Raw genomic sequence first — 21,243 nt, 5'->3', positions numbered from 1 at the left:
CCATCCTGGTTTTCACTGGGCTAAGAGGTTTCAGATTTAAAACTGGATAGTCCTGGGCAAACCCAGATGGACGGTTGGTCTACCTACTTGTAACCCATATGTTAACTTGGGATGCTATGGTCTTCTGTTACCATCCTTCTAAGTAGGACTCAACACCTCACATTATTCATATAAACTTTTTTTTTTTTGCATCAATAAGTCACGTGGATATTTCTGAAGATTATATGTGAGAACTAGATGGAAGGTTGGCAATGGATACCCCTCAGTGTTTCCTTGAGAATATTCTCATCAGTTACATCTTCCTATTCCCCATCTCCCTTTAAGGCTGCAATCACCTGCAGTCCCAACCCTCCACCCCATCAGTTGGTTCCCATTCTTACATAAGAAAATTTTGGTTTCTTTTAACTTTTTCTTCAAACTTCTTGTACACTCCATCACTACTTGTACTGTCTTCAAATAAGTGAAATTTTTAAGATTTAACTGTCTCTCAGAAAGGCAATAATCTTCTAGTTTCCCACTATTCAGAGAATAGTGAAGCATTATTAATAACAAAAATATTTCTTGTTTGACTGAATTGTATATATATATATGTATTATATATGCATTGTATATATAAATTGTATGTATCTGTCACATATGTCTATAAAACTATCCACCCATCCATCCATCCATCCATCAGAATACATATATTCACATAGGTACACATTTGAGTATTTTTCAAGTTTGTACTTCGATAAACACTTCATACTCTGCACCTTATTCTCAGTTTACAAAATTGACAAATAAAAACACGGTGAGTCCCTGAAAAATTAAAAATTAGACATGATAAATTGTGAAGACCTTAGGGGAAACTCTTGCTTTATGCATTGGATGATGTGGCATAATGACTGTTCCTTTTTTAAAATCTTAACAGTTCTACCGAACTTCATCCATGTGCTCCTAACAGCAATTATCATGAACACCCTCTTCTCATTTAACAGCCACTGAACATTGATATTTTCTTTCTGTCAAGAAGGTAGACTTGTCAGATGATATGTAGATGATTCACACCAGTGTTCTAAGTTCAAACCAAGAAAGATTGTAGGTGTATACAAAATGTTTGTCAGAGGGTGTTTTTCTCTTGGCAAAGAATAGTGGGAATCATAATTAATTCTATCCACTAACAATGAGGCAAGTATTGGCTGAAAAAATGTTAATTTTTGTTGAAAAGGGATTGATAAACTCTAGCTGGGAAATAATTCAGTATTTTTTCAATTATCCTCTTTAGAGAGGTGCTAAAAGCATTTTCAGATTGAATACTCAATTAAAATAAAATGGCAATGAAACTTCCACAGTGCCTTTCCTCCTTTTTCTTTCCCAGTATTCCTTAAGTATATTTGTCAGTAGCCACTCTTACTCTTGCTAAAACCAACAGAACTGACACAGATGTGAGAAAATAAAACAAACAAGAACTACCATTTTAAATGGTGATTGGTACTAATTGGAGATTTATGGTATTTAGTCTTCACAACAGCTTTAAAAAAAAAACAGCTTTATTGAGATGTAATTCACATACCATTGCTACAACTACTTAAAGTAGATATTTTTACACTCTATTAATGAGAAAAAGTGATGCTCAGACCGCTGTATTCATGTGTAAGCTTTGTTTCAAACCCATCTGTCTAATTTCAAAGCCTGTATCCTTTCTACTGTACCCTAGTGCCTCTGCTGTCACAAGCCCAGCACTTTTTTTGGCAGGAGTAATGCAAATAGTTGTTAAAATGTTCTATAGGGAGTGATGAAGAGGAGATCAAGTCCCAAGATACAACTGCTCAGTAGTCATTTTTTTTCTCTTAGGGAATGAGGTCAGAGTCTCAAGCCATCTGAGGGAGTGCAACTCAAGCTTCTCGAGTGGGTCCAGGTGGAGAAGTTGTTTCTATATGTTCAGGAATAACAGGAGGGAGAAATCAGAGAAAAAGAAAAGAAAAGGAGTCATCTGGTTGTGCTACTTTTTATACAATATTCCATTTGACAATGAAAGCAATACTGAGAATATTGTGGGCTCAGAATATCATAATAAAAGTAATACATAGTAATACTTGCTATTCTTCCTCCAATTCTTCCTCTTCTTCCCCCTCCCCTTCTTCTCCTTCCCATCCTCCTCCTTCTTCTTCTTCTCCTTCTTCTTCTCCTTCCTCCACGTCCTCCTCCTCCTTCTTCTTCGATGATAAATAAAATCACAGAAACGTTTAGTAACTTTTTACAAGTTTATACCCAGGCTCTGAAACAAGAGAATTCTAATTCCAAAGCCTATATTCTCTGTACTTTGCCAAATAATGCATTTACATATAAGAAACAAATAAACAAATACTGCTGATAGGTGAAAAACAAATCTCATGATGTCAAATATTCTGTGAAGTGGTGGAGTGTTGCAGAATATGAAGCTTACAAGAAAACAAATAAAGAATTAGGCTCAGGGCCTTGGATAGTGTTGTGGAAGCGAGGGTCCTACAGGTTCAGCTTCATTAGCCACAGTGTAAATCCAAATCAGGTTCCACCCCTTTTGAATCAGAGTTGATCTCTGTATCTTTTTAAAAATATAAGCCAGGAAGATTCTTTTGCACTGAAGGGTGCAAGAAAAAAAAAAAAAAAAGGCTTAAGGTCACTGTTACATATTCAAAATTGTATCCAAGAACTCATGCAACAATCAAACTTGTTCAGTTACTAAAGACAGGTTTTACAGCTAATTGATCTTTGAAAGTTTTCTGGAGCATGCATCACTTAAAGTTAAACTTAAGAGACACATCCCTGGGAATATTATATGGCAAAAGTGGGCATTTGATAACAAACTTATTAAATGTTTTCCACAAATGAAAGCACTAAAGCCTTGCTCTATTATTTGGAAGGTTAGTACTCATATGCCTTTGTGGGGGAGCAGTAATACAATTGTGTTCTGAGGAACATTTCAGCCCATGTCACAGCCACCATATACAGAGGTAAAATGATCTTCTCTTTAGGCCTACATTTGAGCTACTTGTCTCAATTTTCACAAGAGTGTGATTCTCATCTTTAACTTAGCTGATTGTTTGAGTCTTCAAGAGGAAGTGCTGTTCTCTATCCTGATCAAGAGCTAGAACATCTAACTCCATTGGGTTGAGAAGGGGAAACAAAGTCAGTTGAAAGAAACTAAATATGGTGGGTTTTACCAGACCAAATGACCTACCCTGATTTTTTGTAACCTAGCATGTATTCTTGTATCCGTATCTGGATCAGGAGCCAGATGGCTGCTTAGATGGACCCACTGCTTTCCATGTGATCTGACGCGATTGCCCTTGGGCAAGATGCCATTAATCCACATTAAGAAAGAGTTCCATGAAAGAGACCCAGTGTTGAACTTAGGCTAAAGGGCGGGGTGAGTGTGTTGTTCCCAGCAGTCCTGATGATGCTGGTGCTTCTGCTAAGTGATTTATTTATATTTTACGGTCACACTGTGAGGCTTTAACTAACAATGTTTTCCTTGCTGTGATCTCTTTGAGAAAGGGAGAGCCAGATTTGTGGTTTATTGCAAGAAAATATGGAAATTAAAGCATGATGTTCATAAAATTATTTATTTTGGGTTTCCTACCAACTCTCTGTAAGTATCACCCTAATCACTTACTTGGTTTTTTTTTTTTTTTCTAACTTTCTTACTAAAGAATAATATACACTTGCTTGTTGTTTAAACACATTGTGTTGTTTGAGTATTTGTAAACATTTTCAAATTCATTTTCAAATTCAAGGAAAGGAGTGTGTGTGTGTGTGTGTGTGTGTGTGTGTGTGTGTGTGTACAAGCCAGACCCTTTGCTCAGGGGCTTGATGTAGGGCTCCAGGCAGGGCTCTACTCAGTCACTCCTGAATCCCCTCACCTATTTAACCCAACAAAGGAGCACATTTTAAAGGAATAACTATTTTAAGTGGTATTGCTTCCCTGGCTATTCTTTTGCAAACAGTCCTCTCCCCTCCCACCCCAAATTTTCTGGGATCTTTTGCTAAGTTGTACAGCAGGTAAATATTCCTAATTGCTTAAGGCCTAGTTTAAACAGTAAAATAAACAAAGAGCAAAACTTTGTTCATTTTTTTTTAAGAAAAAAATAATGGTCGTGTAGAATCAGAGTAAGTGTATTGTAAAAGTCATGTTTGACAAGAATGTGTCCCCAATTAAATGAGTAGTAGACTGCTCTTTTCCCACTTATTCATTCTAGCCAAGACTGACTCATGCTTCTTTAGGCAAAATTTTAAAATTCCCTTTTGGGAGAGCAATTGCCATTGAGTATGACACATAATTTTAAGAAAACACAGGGAAATGATAAATATGGCAAGTGCTATTTGCACCTGTGTAAACAAGCACTGCCCTCCATAGGTCACCATCATGGTCCTTTCAGTCAAAGGCTTTTCCCCTATACCACCTCTCCTCCCTGTATTCAAAGATAAAAAGTCATATTTAGGATGAAGTCCTATGAGATTGTGTGTGTGTGTGTGCGCACGCACGCGTGTGTAAACAAAAAGATGCAGAGAAGGAGGATTTGTTTTGTTGGGGGATAGTGGGAACAGCCAGAGAATAAGGAGAAATCTATTTGGCCAGGGAAAGAACTTAGCATGGTGGTTTTCAGAATGTGGTTCTCAAAATGTGCCCCTCTCCACCCGCTCAGAACCACAGCACCACATCGCTTGGCCACATTGTTAGAAATGCAAAATCTCAGGGGCAACCCCAGACTTTCTGGATCAGAGATACAGGGTGGGCCTTGCAAACTGTCTTCGAACAAACCCTCCAGGTGATTCTGGTACCACTGTGATTTAGAACCAGTGGTGTAAAGGACAGTGAAGATCTGCTTGGGTGACTGAAGAAGAGGGTTACTCCACAAAGAGTTCTAACTAATAAGCACCTGGGCCTTTGTTCCTGAAATGTTATGACCCTCCAGACCCCAGCTGCGTAAGTCACCATTCTGATTCCTATGTTGCTGAGGACTTCTAACTGCATTTCACTAGGTTATAACTAATTTTTACATCAGGGGTTGTTAGCCTCAAAGGAATCCTAGATATAGTGTTCCTTTCTGCTCTTTCCTCCACAAGAAATTAAGGAGTTTAGGGAGCTTTCTGTCTAAATTGATTTTCCATTAAAACTATACATTTATCTTTTTGAAAAATACTTTTTCATTTAAACCTTTTTTTACTCATTTTAATTTGATTTGCTTAATTTTGCTCTAGGACGTGTACTTAATTTTCTATCCTAAAGTTTTGGCTACCTGTGGTGTGCCAAAGACTTTAGTTTTGGACATTATATTTGGTAAAACCAACCACAGAATTTTGAAGATCTGCCAGGAAACTTGAGGTTTCAGTATAAATTACATATTGCACAATTTGGCTTTTCACCCAAACTTCCCATGTAGTTTCACCTATTGGAGGAAAAAATTCCTTTATTACCATTTGAATTTTTTAAGTATGGCACATTATGAGATACGTTTTGCATTTGTTTATCCATTGTGTTTGGAAAACATGTTTTTCCCCTTCTTTCCTTTCCTTTTTTTCCCCTTTCCTCTTCTGTCCTCATTTAATTTTGTTCTTTACTTCTTGACACCAGAAAAGGCTTTTGATTTCCTTAAAAAATAAAATAAATGTCTTTGAAATAAAATGTCGAGAACTTGAAAGAAGAATATGACAAGAAGAGTCAAAGGTGAAAGAGGTGTGGTTAACACCTAAAATAGAAGTAGAAGTAAAAGTTTAGCATCCTTGGCAGTTCGAACTAGAAGGTGGGATAAGCTTCAGAATGTAGTGTTGGGAACCTTGAGTCTGAGAAGAGGTGTATGGCATCCTGCATCACAGGCTGTGTGGAGTAGCCATAATGTTCCTGAGGAATTATGTCTGGGTCAGCCACTCAGCAGCTGTTTAACCGGGTAGGTTAGTTATGCCCCATTGCTGAGATTCGTTTTTGTACTCTGTAAAATCTTACTGAAAATATCTATTTGATTTCAGGGTTGTCATGGGACAAAGAGAAAACATATATGTAAAGAAGGCTGAGTCTCAGCAATGGGATGCTTACAGTTAGTATATCCTGATGCTTTTAGTTGTAGTTCATATGTTTTCATAGTTGCATGGTACTTCATTGAATTAAAACACCATATTTATTTATCCATTCATAGGGCAAAGGATAATTTGGGTGATTACAGTTTTTTGTTAATATAATGAACATTCATGCATATTTTTTCTGACATACATGTACAAGGTTTTAGTAGCACAAATAACGGAGATTGGAATTGCTGGGTACTAGGGTATAAGCATCTTTCCTAGGTGATGCCAGATTGATTTTTAAGTGGTTATACCTAGTGACAGTTTCACTAGGAGTGGAAATACTTGTTCAGATCTTTTCATATTTCTCAATAATTTTGTATTTATTTTGCTTATTGACTTATAAGAGTCTTTTAAATTTCTTTATTATTATTATTATTATTATTATTATTATTATTATTATTAAGTAGGCTCCACACATTGCATGGAGTCCAATGCAGGGCATGAACTCAGGACCCCAAATCAAGACCTAAGCTGAGATCAAGAGTAGGATGCTTAACTGACTGAGCCACCCAGGGGCCCCTGATTTGTAGGAGTCTTTTAGAATCCAATCCTTTTCTTCTTTTTCAGTCATGTAATGGAAATATCTTCTCCCATTCTTTTGGCTTGTGTTGTTATGGCTTATGTTTTTGTAAATGATGTCCTTTGATCTACTTGTAGGATTTCTCATTCTTTTTTTTTTTTAATATGGTTTGCATTTTGTGCTTGTGCTTTGCTTAAGAAATTCTCTACTTCCCAGAAAACATAAAGATAATTCTTTAGGCTCTATTTTAAAGTTTCACTTTCCAGTCTTTAAATCTCTTAGAATTGATTTTTGTGTATAATCAATGTAATTTTTTTGAGCATGGACAACCAGTTGTATCTTCACCATTTATTGAATAATCCATCATTTCTACACTGCTCTGTGTGGTGAATTCTGTCATACATCAAGTTTTCATGTGAGGGTGGGTCTGTTTATAGGGGTATTGTGTGCCCTTAGTTTATTTCTGTTCCCATTTCACATTGTCTTACTTAGCACATATTTATATTAAATGCTGGTGGCACACTTCACTTCCTTCTTGTTCTTTTTCTGGATTGTCTTGAATATTAGCCCTTTGCTTTTCTATATAAATTTTAAAATAGCCTAAGAAGTTACAAACACATACATACACATAACATGTTATGATTTCTCTTGGAACTTCATTGAATGTATAGAAGAACTCAGGGGAGAATTTCCAGTTTTGTGAATGTTTGTCTTCCATTCACCAAATGGGGATTTCCTATTTATTGAAGCTTCAGTTTACTGTTTTTTGTTGTTATTGTTATCCTTGGGATTTTCATTAATTACTTTTTTTTTATAGGCTCAGTAATACATTCTCGTTTTGCTTGTTGGTATTAATCTAGAGTCTAAGCATTTTTCAGTGAAGTGTCAATACATATTTTAGGATATCTAGTCCATCATCCCACCAGATTTTATTTATTTATTTGAGAAAGAAAGCAAGTGAGAGAGAGCACGAGCATGGATCATGGGGAGGGGTACAGGGAGAGAGAAAAGTAGATTCCCCATGAAGCAGGGAGCTCGATGCAGGGCTTGATCCCCAGATTCCTGGGATCATGACCTGACCCTAAGGTGGACCTTTAACCGGCTGAGCCACCAAGGTGCCCTGCAGTTTTCTATTTAAGTATGTGTGAATACTTTAAGTTTAGTTTCTCTGACAACCTGTGTATGTATGCTTATAAAAATTATTTATTTATTTATTTATTTATTTATTTATTTATTTTGTAGGTGAAAAAATGATAACCAATGAAAGAGCCCATTTTTGGTTAGGAGGAATTTCACGAAGTAAGTCTGAAGGAAATTTGTTTGACATGGAAGCTCAAAAATCCTCAAGAAATTTCCATTTAACAGGTATGAGAATTTATAATTTGTAATTTTTTTACCCAACACTGATAACTATTGGAGGGCTACCTCTGAAAAGAGCTACAGAAGATTAAAAGAATTATAAAATTACAAAATTATCATGAAAATACTTACACTATCATTAAAAAGCTGAGCAAATTAAAATGGCACAGCCAACAGATTATATAAATCTTATGAGAAGGCAAAAATTCATTATTAAGTGAATGATATATGCAGTAAATATAATGAATTTGGGGGCTAACAAGATCTCTAAAGGTTGGAGTGGGCTAAGAAATCTTCATAAAGGGGGCACCTGGATGGCTCAGTCATTAAGCATCTGTCTTCAGCTCAGGTCATGATCCCAGCATTCTGGGATCAAGCCCCGCATTGGGGTTCCTGCTCAGCAGGAAGCCTGCTTCTCCCTCTCCCACTCCCCGTTTGTGTTCCCTCTCTCGCTGCTGCCTCTCTCTCTGTCAAATAAATAAATAAAATCTTAAAAAAAAAATCTTCATGAAGAGTGAAAGAATTGAATTGATCCTCAGAGGAAAGGTAAGTTTGAAGAGCGTTAGATGAAACCAGATTGAAGAAATGTGGAAATGATAGAAATACAACTTTTATTTTTCAAATGCATATTCTAATTTTTAGTACATGATGCTTAAAACCCATTTCAATTAAGATGTAGTTCAATATATATTAAACAAAAAAGTCTGACAGTTTACTTGAATTCATTTTTCAATTTTGGCTGGCCAGTTGGGCTTTCCTTTTCATGAAAGCGTACCAGTTTAACTAAATCCACAGAACCACTACCAATATTTATTGAGAAATGACCAAGTATGAGTTGCTCTAAACATTTAAAAATGACTAATACTTGTGAGATATATGGAAATTCCTTATGGTTCATATGTAAATATTTTCATGTTTGCCAATTCTTAAAATATTCACTTTCCAAAGTAATAACATGTTTTCCCTTCATAGTGGTAAGCCTGTTCTTTGTCATTTTAAATTTAGAAAAGCTCAATGAATTCCTTCAAATAGTAAATCTAATGGTGATCTATTTTTCAATGTTCATTTACATGAAATGTTTATTTTTCATGAAAAAATTTCAATGTTATTAAAATTTATCAGTGCAAAGCTACAGGAAATAATCTAAGAAATGCATTACTGTCTAATTTGGCATATTTTTAAAATTACTTTAGCTATTAACAGATGCATTTGATTTTTTTACACGGGGACTATTATCAGAAAAGAAAAACATTAAATGAATAATCTAGATATAATGAGACTGACTATTCAGTGTTTAGAAGAATTTGGATAGTTGACTGAATTATTCTGTTTGTTCAGAGGTTTTCTTTTGTGAAAATGAAACAAAAACAATAAGGCATAAGTGTATGTAGTCTGGGTAATTTTCAAGGAAATGTATTCAAATGATTATTATCTAAATTTTTGAACACTTATTTGTAAATCATAGTTCTTAAGATAAAACAACATTAAACATAGTCAAAATAAACTGGCAGAACAGTTTCTCTTTCCTCATAACATGAAAATTTGTGCAAATTTAACATTAATTTTGCAGGAGCTATTAGACTGGAGATCAAAAGGCAAAATAGAAGTCTTGAATATTTAAGCTATAATAAGAATTAGTTGGTTGTATCTCAGGATGTCACCTCACCTCTGTTTTGTTTTGTTTTTGTCTAAATAACAAGAATGTCCAGACCCAGGATTTCTTCTCAATGGGCCACATCCTTTCCCACATCATGGCAATAATGCTTCCAAGGCTACAAATCCATTCTGGAATGAACTGTCTGCTTCTAACCCATTTTTGGATGACATAGCTCAGCTAAGAAATAATCGGAAGAGAGATAATATTTCCATCTTGAAGGAAGATCCTTTTCTTTTTTTTAGAGAAATAGAAACTGGAAATTGTTGTGATTCCTCTGGTGATGAACTAGATGTGCATCAGTTGCTTGGGCAGTCTTCCTTGCGGACATCTGGGAGATCTAAAAGTGTTTCGGAACTTTTGGACATTTTAGATGACACAGCACATGCCCATCAGAATATATATAACTCTGGCCAGATACTAGAACAAGACTTAGAATGGCTTCAGAATGACAGAGAGGCTTATAAAATGGCCTGGTTAAGTCAACGCCAGCTGGCCCGTTCCTGCCTGGATTTGAATATAATTAATCAGAGTCCCGGATGGGCCCAAACACAAGTTGCAGAGACCGTGATAGTTTGCAAATTAAGTCACCAAGGAGGGTCAGTACAATTACCTGAATCAGATATCACTGTTCATGTGCCCCAAGGCCACGTAGCTATGGGAGAATTCCAAGAGGTGTCTCTAAGGGCATTCCTTGAACCTCCACAAATGCTTAATGATGATCTTTCATGCACTGTAAGCCCACTGTTGGAAATCATGTTAAGCAACCTTAACACAATGGAAGCCATTTTGCTGGAGATGAAAATAGGAGCTGAAGTGAGAAAGGATCCTTTCAGCCAAGTCATGACAGAAATGGTGTGTTTACACAGCCCGGGTAAAGAAGGCCCTTTCAAAGTGTTAAACAACTGTTATATTTACAAAGACACTATCCAAGTCAAGCTAATAGACTTGAGCCAGGTGATGTATCTCGTGGTTGCTGCACAAATTAAAGCCACTCGGTCACCAGCTGCCACCATTTGGGATTGTATTCACAAAACCATCTCAATAGGAATTTATGGGCCCAGATATATTCATCCCAGTTTCACTGCTATTTTCATAGTGTGTGGACACAGTTACATGCCAGGAAAGCTTACAATCTCTGATATTAAGAAGGGTGGAAAAAACACATCTCCAGTTGTGTTTCAGCTCTGGGGGAAGCATTCGTTCTCACTTGACAAGCCACAAGATTTAAATATTTCTGTTTTCTCATGTGATCCTGATTTTGAAGTAAAAGCAGAAGGAGAAAGGAAAGAAATTAAACAAAAGCAGTTGCTAGCAGGCGAAGTAGTTAATCAACAATTTTTATTTTCCTTAACTGACTCTGGAGAAATGCACTTGTTTGTTTTCCGTGTTCAGGTGGAGCCTCCCAATGGTAGAGCAGTTACACAATTCTTTGTCACTACGCCTGATCCAGCTCCAAACCTAAAAAGGCTCTCAAATCTGCCAGGCGATATGCAGGAAGAGAAGAAAATCAAGTCCGCTCCATTATTACCAACAGCATGTGTGAAATATCCCACATTTCAAGACAAAAAAATGAACTTTACCAACTATGGGGTAACCCTGAAGACAGTGCTAAGACAAAGAAAGATTGACTACTTACTTGAATATTTCAAAGGGGACACAGTAGCTCTTATTGGAGAGGGTAGGGTAAAAGCCATTGGGCAGTCCAAGGTGAAAGAATGGTATGTGGGAGTCCTGAGAGGTAAGGTTGGACTTGTACATTGCAAAAATGTCAAGGTGATTGCAAAAGAACAAGTAATATCTATGTCCCATAATGTCTTCACCACCAGAAATCTTCTTGAACAAATTACCCTACCCTTTAAAAAACTGACTTACATCTACTCAGTTGTATTGACTTTGGTGTCAGAAAAAGTTTATGATTGGAAAGCTTTAGCTGATGTCTTGGGTTACTCACATCTGACACTAGAAGACTTTGATCAAATGCAAGCAGACAAAGAGTCAGAAAAAGTTTCCTGTATTGTAAAGAAGTTAAAGGAAGATTGCCATGCAGATAAAAATACCAGGAAGTTTCTTTATGAACTTATTGTGGTGAGTATTGCTTGATCACAGTAATTTGTTTACTGTAGAGAGGTTTATTAACTTGGGAATATTTATAGAAACATACAAGAGAAGTTAAAAAATTCTCAGCAGTTTCAAATAAACTAAAGTCACTTTATAGCAAATATAGATATTTTCTTACAAGATCATATAATTGATTTCTTAGTTTTAAAATTCAAGTGATTTTCCCAGAGACTAGCCTCCTGAGGATCGTCTTTCAAAGGAAGATTAAAGATTCTGTTTGTGCTAGAGTATAACAGTTAAGAGATCTCTTCTCCTCCTCGCTCAAGTAGTTGAATAGCTCTTAAAATACCAGAGCAGCTTCAATAACATGAAAGTAAATAAAGGCAAACTGCCGGAGCGCCTGAGTGGCTCACTAGGTTAAGCATTAGCCTCTTGGTTTCAGCTCAGGTCATGATCTCGGGGTTGTGAGAGTGTGCCCTTGTGAGATTGAACCCAGAGTCTGCTTGTCTCTCTCCTTCTGCTCCCCACCCCCGTTTGCGCTTTCTCTCTTGGGTGCCTAGGTGGCTCGGTTGGTTAAGTGCCTGACTCTAGATTTTGGCTCGGGTCATGATCTTAGCGTCCTGGGCTCGAGCCCCATGTTGGGCTCTCTGCTCTGTGCAGAATCTGCTTGAGATTCTCTCTCTCCCTCTCCCTCTGCTCCCCCCCCCCCCCCGCTCTCTCGTGCTTTCTCTCTAAAAATAAATAAATCTTAAAAAAAAAAAAAGCAAAACAAAACAAGATTAATTAACTTGTCCATTCTTATAGGTCCACTATTTAGCATTATTTTTTAAATTTGCTGTTTTTTTTAAACATATGAAAATTAAAAAACCCATATCATCAATGTCTTTCACATTATCACTTTAATATTCTTCTTGTATATGTAATGCATCACAACCCAAAATTTGCTAATTCTCTTCCTAATCTTCATGTTTTAAAGAACTCTCAGAATCATTTTTTTTTTCAACATAGTATTTACTTCAGTGTAAGGCTTACTGGAGAGTTACATAGATGATAAAGAACTGTTTTGCCTTTAAAGAGGAAATTCAGTATTTCCTAAAAGTAAAGAGAAAAATCAAGAGTATATTCCTAAAAGTGGCTATAAAATGAATGTATAAATAATAATAACAATAGCTAACATTCCTGTAGGGTTCTCTAAGTGTTTGACTCTGTGCTGAACTCTCTAAGCACACTCTCTCACTTAGCCGTAACAACTCTTTGGAGTCAGTATAGCTAGCTAGGAGCTTCATCTTACCAACAGAGTCTTGGGAGGCTGGGAAACTTGCCCAAGATCCCACAGTTGGTTAATATCAGAGATGGGGTTTGAGGCCTTTTTGGTTCCAAAGCCACACTTGAAACGACTCTACTTTCCTAAAGCAGTTATGAATGCATGTGTACATGGTGTGGTGTAGAAGTTTGTGTGACTATGTGTATAAATATGTGTAGTAAATGCCATTATAACTGTGTGAGGCTGGTGCCCTACGAGAGATGAGTAGGATTACACAGAGAAGAGGACAGCTCTAATCCAGGTGCATGTGGAGGAGAGAGATTTCTGGAGAGGAACTTATTCTGAGACAGTAACAGTAATTTAGCAAGGCATTGTATATATAAAACATTTTCTTTCCTTTATTATTTTTATGATTCTACAGTGATACTGACAGGGTTAAATTTTCCAAGCCCCAATATCCAGTTGTTAAGGGGATAGTTTTATGACGGTGTGCTGAATTCTCCACCTAGGCCATTTAGAGTCATTGGCTGATCTACGTGGTTGAAGCTGCATGTGCCTTTTACAGCAGCTCATTACCTCTCATTACCTCTGCATTAGCTCATGTTCAGCATGGACTCATGAAGGATTGAATTGAAAATTGCTTTCTTGTTTCTCTTAGTGACCAAAAAAAAAAAAAAAAAAAAAAAAGGTTATTTTGACCAAATGGTTTGGAAATTTTAGCCTAGTCATATCTGCACTATATTGGTGTATGCTAATTAAGTGAGTGGCTTTGGTGACTAACTAAACAGTGTTGATGGAGAACTCATTCAAGGGAGTAGTTCCTAAAAACTCATACCATGCCTCAGTGGAAACTTCAGGATTTCTGTATAGAAGGGGCTTGGGCCTGGTTATCTGACCAGAAGATGATAGAGCATGGGGCATAGAGGCCAACTCTTGAAACGTTATTTGCATAATAAGTACGTGTTTTTCTTGAATTTGAAGTGCCAGAAGGGAACTAATAAAGACTGTGGGTTCAAAAAACCCTCAGTCATATCTAGACATTGAGACTGGTTGTCATTATATACTTGACACTTGACATTTCCTGATTATAGGCAACTAGAGAAGGTGGTATTACCACTGTATCCTTTTTAAAAATCATTAAACAGAGATATTTTGTGATTTATCTAAAGCCCTATACTTTGTGGAATTGGATTTTAAACTATAAGTGCAGATTTCTTTCCCTTAAAACAAGAAACTGGAATAAGCGTGGCTAAAACCATTCCATAGTTTACTCAGGGCACCTTCTGGGGCCTGCTGGCTCCGTGCTGCTTTTTCCTAAGGTCATAACTCCTCACTGTAAATTTACGGACCAATACAGTCGATGTATAAAAACCATGGGTGGTCTTTCTCATACTTCCATAGGAATGAATACTCTATGGACTTTACTAGTTGCCTTACTTGACCATTCATTTTTACTTGTTTCACAGTGATAGATAAAGCTTTTTAGTGCTGTTAAATGACAAGGCACTACCACACATGTTTATTTGCTTATTTGAACAGGGAAAAGATCTGGATAGATCTAATCCCATGTTTTAAAAAAATATTCAAGGCAAAGGGAAACTCATAGATTTGTTTGAAATATGAATGGTGATTGACAAAGCTGAGAAGCCTTACTAAGGAGGGAAGGGAAGGAGGGGAGGGAAGGGAAAAAGGAGAAGGAAAGGAAAGGAAGGGAAGGGAAGGGAAGGGAAGGGAAGGGAAGGGAAGGGAAGGGAAGGGAAGGGAAGAGGAGGGGAGGGGAGGGGAAGAGGGAAGGGAAGAGAAAGGGATGAGAAGGGAAGAGAAGACTGTCTGATAGTTTTCTATTTTGCATTGTTGAAGACTAAGTATTTTATCTTTAATTCTTTGTGGTTCTATTTAACACAGTTACACTGGTGGTGAAGGGAGAGAGTTAATTTTCTAAAGTCATAAATATCAATAGCTTTGTTCAAAGTTGTAGGAGTATCTCATTTTTATGCAAGAGGCATTATTCTGGGGAGTTTTAACTCACATTTTGATGAAAAGTAGAATAGTATTTACCAGCACCAGTGGGCTTATTCTTTAGAAAAATACTGTAGCCAATTCTCTGGTAAGGAAAAGAATTTTTTTTTTTTTTTTTTTTTTTTTTGTAGAGTGAATAATCATCCCTGCGTTGATAAATTATAGACTGCTAGAACCTCAGGGTATCTTTGTAAGCGTCTAGTTCAACTTCCTCCTTTTCCAATTAGGATATTAAAAAACATATTAGTTGAGTGGTTTACCCAAGGCCCTATAATTAGTCACTGAGTTGGGCTTAAATCTCCCCTAATTTTGGTCTGGTCATATCCTCTGTACTTTGCTGGGTGGATTTTCTTAAAAGTAAATCAGCTTTTTGGAATTTTAGAAACCTCAAATATACATGTGGTGAGAAAGAGGATGCCAGTTTCTAGAAAATATAATGAAAAATTTAACTTAGAGGAGAAAGCCCAAATTAGTTGATTTTAACTATGATATGTAATTGTTGCTGCAGGCTCTGCTGAAGATGGATTGCCAAGGGTTAGTAGCACATCTCATCCAAGAGGCTGCTATTCTGACTTCAGCTGTCAAGCTTGGAAAAGGCTGGAGAGAATTAGCTGAAAAGTTAGTACGACTCACGAAGCAACAGATGGAGGCATATGAAATTCCTCACCGAGGAAAAGCTGGAGATGTTGCTGTTGAGGTGAGATTTCTGTTTGTCCAATTAAATAGTACAAAATTACAGACCAAGTAAATCTAGTGTAATCAAGCCTATACCACGTACATGGATTAATTGAGGGAGTGTCCTAGAGGATCCACTAACTGAAGTCACTGCCCCCATAACCATCAACACTATCTGAAATATACCCACATTGCTGTTTAAAGGCATCAAGAACCTTTAAAATACATTGATGTTTCTCCTATTGGATTTCATATGAACATGGTCTTTGATCAAATAATTGGACCAAATTGGATAGCTAGTCAGTCAGTAAGCAGGGCTGTTAGGACTTGAGGCAAGGAACAGATAAACTTGGAAGGGAGGAAATGGGGCCAAATCAGAACAAAGGAAGAGGTTATAATAATAAGTATTTCTCAGCCTCAGTCACAGACTTGGTCATTTGTGATAAATAATGTTTGGTGACAAGCATTAAGGAAGTGGATAGTGCGGGGTTACTGGTAATGAGAGCTAGAAATAGCTAAGAGCTTCATTATCTCCTTCACAATTTTGTATACAGTAAGAACTATAGACATCAAATACAGAATAACAACAGAGTACAAAGTAAATATTTACCATGCAAATACTGTTTTTATTAATATTAAAACAAATGTATGCTGGTGTGCCTAAGTTAGATAAATATTTTCTCTATTTACCATAAAGAAAGTGAGTTCAATTTTATTGACTTAAATGAAAGTATTCCAGTGATGAGCACGTATAAAATGTCCTGTATCTTTCTCTCACATGAGTGAAAGCATTTTCAAGATATTTCAGTTAAGGAAAGGTGATCTCTCTGATTAGATGATGACTTGGTAGGAGGCAGAAGCTATGTGTGTTCCTCACTTCCTATTTGGGTGTAGAGCTGGGTTTTAATTTCTTGAGAAAATTTTGAAGCAACTATGCCAGCTGGATGAGCAGAACAAGACAACCTTTCCATGAAGCTTGAAGAGTCAAATCAAGTCAGTTGAATCCCAGCAGCTGAAGGGGAAGCTTCAGGGTTCCTGGAGCCTGGCTCTCCAGCAAGGACTCCTCTAAACAGACTCTTTAGCCAAGAGCATCCAGGACCTATTTCCCCCTTATCGATCACTTCTCCCTTATAGACTACATTTATCTCCATACGCTACGAAGGACATTACAATCCACAAATGAGTTTTTACTGAATGAGCTAAAAGACAACAAACCTTTAAGAAGGAAAAAAAAGACGACATTATGAGGGATATAGTACTCTGGTAATTCAGTAAAACTGATTAAAAAGTTGTCTAATTGAGATACCACCAGCCATCAGAATGGCCAAAGTCCAGAACCCTGATAACACCGAAAGCTGTCAAGGATGTGGAACAACAGAAATGCTCATTCATTGCTGGTGGGGTACAAAATGGGAACGGCCACTTTGTAAGGCACTTCGCTGTTTCTTAGAAACCAAACATACTCTTAGCATATGATCATTCAATCACTGTCCTTGGTATTTACCCAAAAGTGTTGAAAACTTTTGTCCACACGAGATGTCCTTCTGTAGGTGTATGGATAAGTACACCGGTGCATCCAAACAATGGAATATTTTATTCAGTGCTAAAGAGAAATGACCTACAAAGCCATGAAAAGACATGGAAGACCTTTAAATGCATATTACTAAGTAAAAGAAGCCAATCTGAAAAACGCTTCACACTGTATGATACCAAATATATGACATTCTGGAAAAGACCAAACTGGGGAGATAGTAAAGAGATCAGTGGTTGCCAGGTGTTAGGAGGGAGGAATGAATAGGCAGAGCACAGAGGATTTTTAGGGCAGTGAAAATACTCAGTATAACGTCATAGTGATGGGTATATGTTGTTATACATTTGTCTAAACCCATAGCATATACAGCACCTAGAAGAAACCCAAGGTGAACTGTGGACTTTAGGTAATTATAATGTATCATTGTAGATTCATCAACTGTAACAAATACACCCTTCAGGTGGAGGCTACTGATAATGGGGCAGGCCATGCATACGTATGAGGGGGAGATAAATGGAAAATCTCTGTACTTTCCTCTCAATTTTGCTATGAACCTAAAACTACTCTAAAAATAATTCTTTTTAAAAAATTTGCCGAACTGAAAGCCAGACTTTTTTTTTTTTCTTAGTAAGGCTTTGTTTTTAAAACGGTTTTCTTGAGAATTATTTACCAGAGAGTTATTTATTGTCTCAGGTTTGTTAAGCATCTAACTTCTCTCTAATTGTGATTGGTTATATTTTGTCTTCCCCCCAAATCTTGATGGAAGCCAACATCAGCCACTTTTCCATTATTCACTTTTGTACAGTCCAAATCACAAATGACTAAGTCTATTTTGAGTTTGATAAAATACTCAGAAACAGGAAGGACAGTCCCTAGGTGTCTTTCTAGAGGTTATCATTCAGTTTACTATGGCTAAGGCTAACAATCATCACTCTGATCCGTGTTATTAAATGCTTAGAAAATTACGTATGGTATATGGGCCTAAAGCCATTCCAAACAACCTATGGGAGGCTTTATCTGTTAGGCCATTTAAACCAGAGAGTAAATGTATGCTAATTTTTATCCCCTTGAGGCGGAAAAAAACCCAAGAGCTGTACAATTATTTTTCTCTCAAGAAGGAGCTGATTTTTAAATATGATCAATTTACAAGTCAATAAATGATTTCAAAACATGCTGATATTAGTTCTGGGTAGAGTGTACAGAGGGAGGGAACCAGCATCAGGGCAGGGAGATAAACAAGGCCTGGTAGTTCCCACAGGCTTCAGTTTCCTTTATCTCACTTCCTCAGAGGGCACACTTCCCAACAATTCCTCTCTATGTGTGCCAATGTCTACAACGGGCTCTTTTCACTCACTTTCCATCTTCAATTTCTCCCTTTTCCTTTTGTTCTATTTTTATTCTATCTCAAAGACAGTTATCTGGCACTTATTGTGGGCCAGACACTGTTCAAAGAGCATCACAAAAATTAACTCTATTTCATCCTTTCAACAAAAAGTTCTGGGGCAGATACCAATACTATCTAAGATGTAGAGAGGCTAAGTAACCTGCTTAAACATAGATAGCTAGGAAGTCATGGAACCAAGTTTGGAGCATAGGCTTTGGCTTTGGGGTCCTTGTACTTTATTATACTCGGCCCACCCACGCCAAATCCACCGTGGTGGCTGAGTGGCAGATCCAGGTGTGGTCAGGATGGGGAAGTAAGGGACGCATTTCACTTTTTCTTTTCCTTTCTTCGAGCCATCATATGATACTACCAAAATTTGCCTTAGTATCTTTATTAAGCTTCAATCCAATTAAAGAATAGAGATTATTAGTAGTATGTCATATTTTTCTTGAGTACTTTTGGGCCATTTCTTATTCTTTTATAAGGTGAAAAAGAAAAGCTTCTCTCTGGGGGTGCCTGGGTGGCTCAGTTGGTTGGATGTCTGCTTTAGGCTCAGGTTATGATTGAGGGGTCCTGGGATGGAACCCCACATTGGGCTCTCTGCTCAGCAGGGAGCCTGATTCTCCCTCTTCCTCTGCCTGCCACTCTGCCTGCTGTGCTCTCTCTCTCTCTCCTTGTCAAATAAATAAATAAAATCTTTTTAAAAATAGTAAAAAAAGAAAAGCTTCTCTCTGGAGACTTCTGAAAATGTCACTTTTTGCACTAACTATCTCCCTAAGTTATAAGAAATATTACTCAACTTTTCTAATGAAATTGCATTTACTATGTAAAAGCAAAGCAACAAAACTTGGAATCTGATTTTAAGGGAATATGTTTGTCAGAGTATTTCTTTTGAAAAGAAAATACATTTATGCTATACAGAGATGTTTAATCATTGCCAAGGTTTTCCTGTGAAAGTTAATGAAAATTCATTGGAGTTTTTCTGAATTTATTTAGAGCTTTAATTCAAAAAACAGAAGCAATAGAATACTAGAAAAATAGCCTATTTTTAAAAAATTGGATTTTACTAGGGGAAATGTTGGGGATTTCAGGGCTAAGATATCCTCAGGCCTAAAATGAATACTCTTCACCTATCCTTCTGGGAATTAATAGTATATATGACACAGTTCCTTACAACTGTCTTCCATTGACCCCTGCCTAACAATAAAGAATATGCTCTCTCCATCTTATTCAATAAGGGCACTTATTTACCAAGGACACTAAAACGTCACTTTTTTCCCTCTACCCCACTGGGCTCCACCTCAACTACAGGCACAAATAGGCCTGTCAAGACTGATTTCTTATCTGACCTGCCAGAATGGGCCATCCTAACTATGGAAGCCTAAGGAAGTCAACATTGCTAATTATAATATATTTTTATATCGGAAGCTACTCATCTGTAGAGTTATGACTGGCATGGTGTGTTTATAAGTCTTTTTGTAGTCAACACTCAATCAGTGAGGATCTGATTTTCTGTTTTATCTTCTAGCTGTAACTTTGTCTCTCCTAATTTTTGACTGGCGGCTATGGTGTTCCAAGCACTTTATTGTAGGTCTAGATTTAAAATGACAAAGTAGGTATTCCTCAAACAGCTAATTTTATTTATTTTTATAGATGAATAAAAATTCTATATGGAATTCTTCCTACTTATTTAGTATCTTTCCTCTGAATCCTTACTCTCAGCATTTAATTTATCTGTACACTTAACACATTTACTAGGACTATCAGTTCTCAGCATTGGAGCATTAGGAGCTACAAAAATCACGAACAGAATGAAAAATGTGACTTTTTTTTTGGTCTCTAAAGCCAAGTTTTATTTGGCTTGGGGATTGAGATAAACTTAATTTTTTTTTTTTTTTAAGAGAGGGAGAGAGGGAGTGATGGGCAGAGGAAAAAGGAGAGAGAATCTTAAGCAGGTTCCATGCCCAGTGCAGAGCCCCACATGGGGCTCGATTCCATGACCCTGAGATCATGACCTGAGCTGAAATCAAGGGTCAGTTGCTTAACCAACCAAGTCACCCAGGCACCCCAATATTTGAGTTGTTTTATTTTAAAGAAGTATATGTTTAGATGCTAAAATAAATGAAAATGAAAGTAGTAATAGTTGTTGCAATTTATTGCATGTTTACTGTGTGTCAGCTAACCATTATGAGCATTTTCTTTACCATATCTCATTTATTTTAACAAACTTTGTAAGGAAGACATTGCAACTATTCATTTTTTACAATATGCTAACTGAGAGCGAATGCATTTGTGTAAATTATCCAGAATCACATGGTTATTAAGTATATAACTGGGATCCAGACACAGATATGTTTTACATACAGTCCTATCCACTATGCATAATTGATGATAAGTCCTTTCAGAATTAACTAAATAAAAGAAGATCAAAGCGAGAAGGAGCTGTCAGCAGACTCATCTTAGTCCTGAAGGATGGATAGCATTTGAATAATTGGAGAGGATTGGAAAGGGATTTCAGTGCTTATGGATACCAGTGACTTCTAGAGACCACTGAGAGAATATGCAGGCTGGAGGGGAGAGCATTTCAGTAATTATTGGGAGATATGTTCAGAAATGTTGGTTAGAGATACATTTGTATTTGAAGTCGATAGAAAGAGTCTTTAATGACTGCCAGAGCATAGTGGTTAAGATT

General features: G+C 36.9%; 1 protein-coding gene across 1 annotated transcript in view; it reads left to right on the top strand.

Annotated features, from left to right (window-relative positions):
- Positions 1-21,243, top strand: part of MACC1 (MET transcriptional regulator MACC1) — a 55,784-nt gene that overhangs the window by 27,765 nt on the left and 6,776 nt on the right. Inside the window, exons 2-4 of the mRNA XM_044389158.2 lie at positions 7,847-7,969; positions 9,664-11,705; positions 15,470-15,658. Of these exons, the coding sequence (XP_044245093.1) occupies positions 7,855-7,969; positions 9,664-11,705; positions 15,470-15,658 (2,346 nt within the window). The 5' untranslated portion in view covers positions 7,847-7,854. The remainder of the gene's footprint in view (positions 1-7,846; positions 7,970-9,663; positions 11,706-15,469; positions 15,659-21,243) is intronic.

Source organism: Ursus arctos, unplaced genomic scaffold (genome assembly GCF_023065955.2).
Source record: "Ursus arctos isolate Adak ecotype North America unplaced genomic scaffold, UrsArc2.0 scaffold_3, whole genome shotgun sequence".
Classification (NCBI taxonomy): Eukaryota; Metazoa; Chordata; class Mammalia; order Carnivora; family Ursidae; genus Ursus; species Ursus arctos.
Note: the sequence above shows the minus strand (reverse complement) of the source record. Positions and strands in the feature narration are given on the sequence as shown.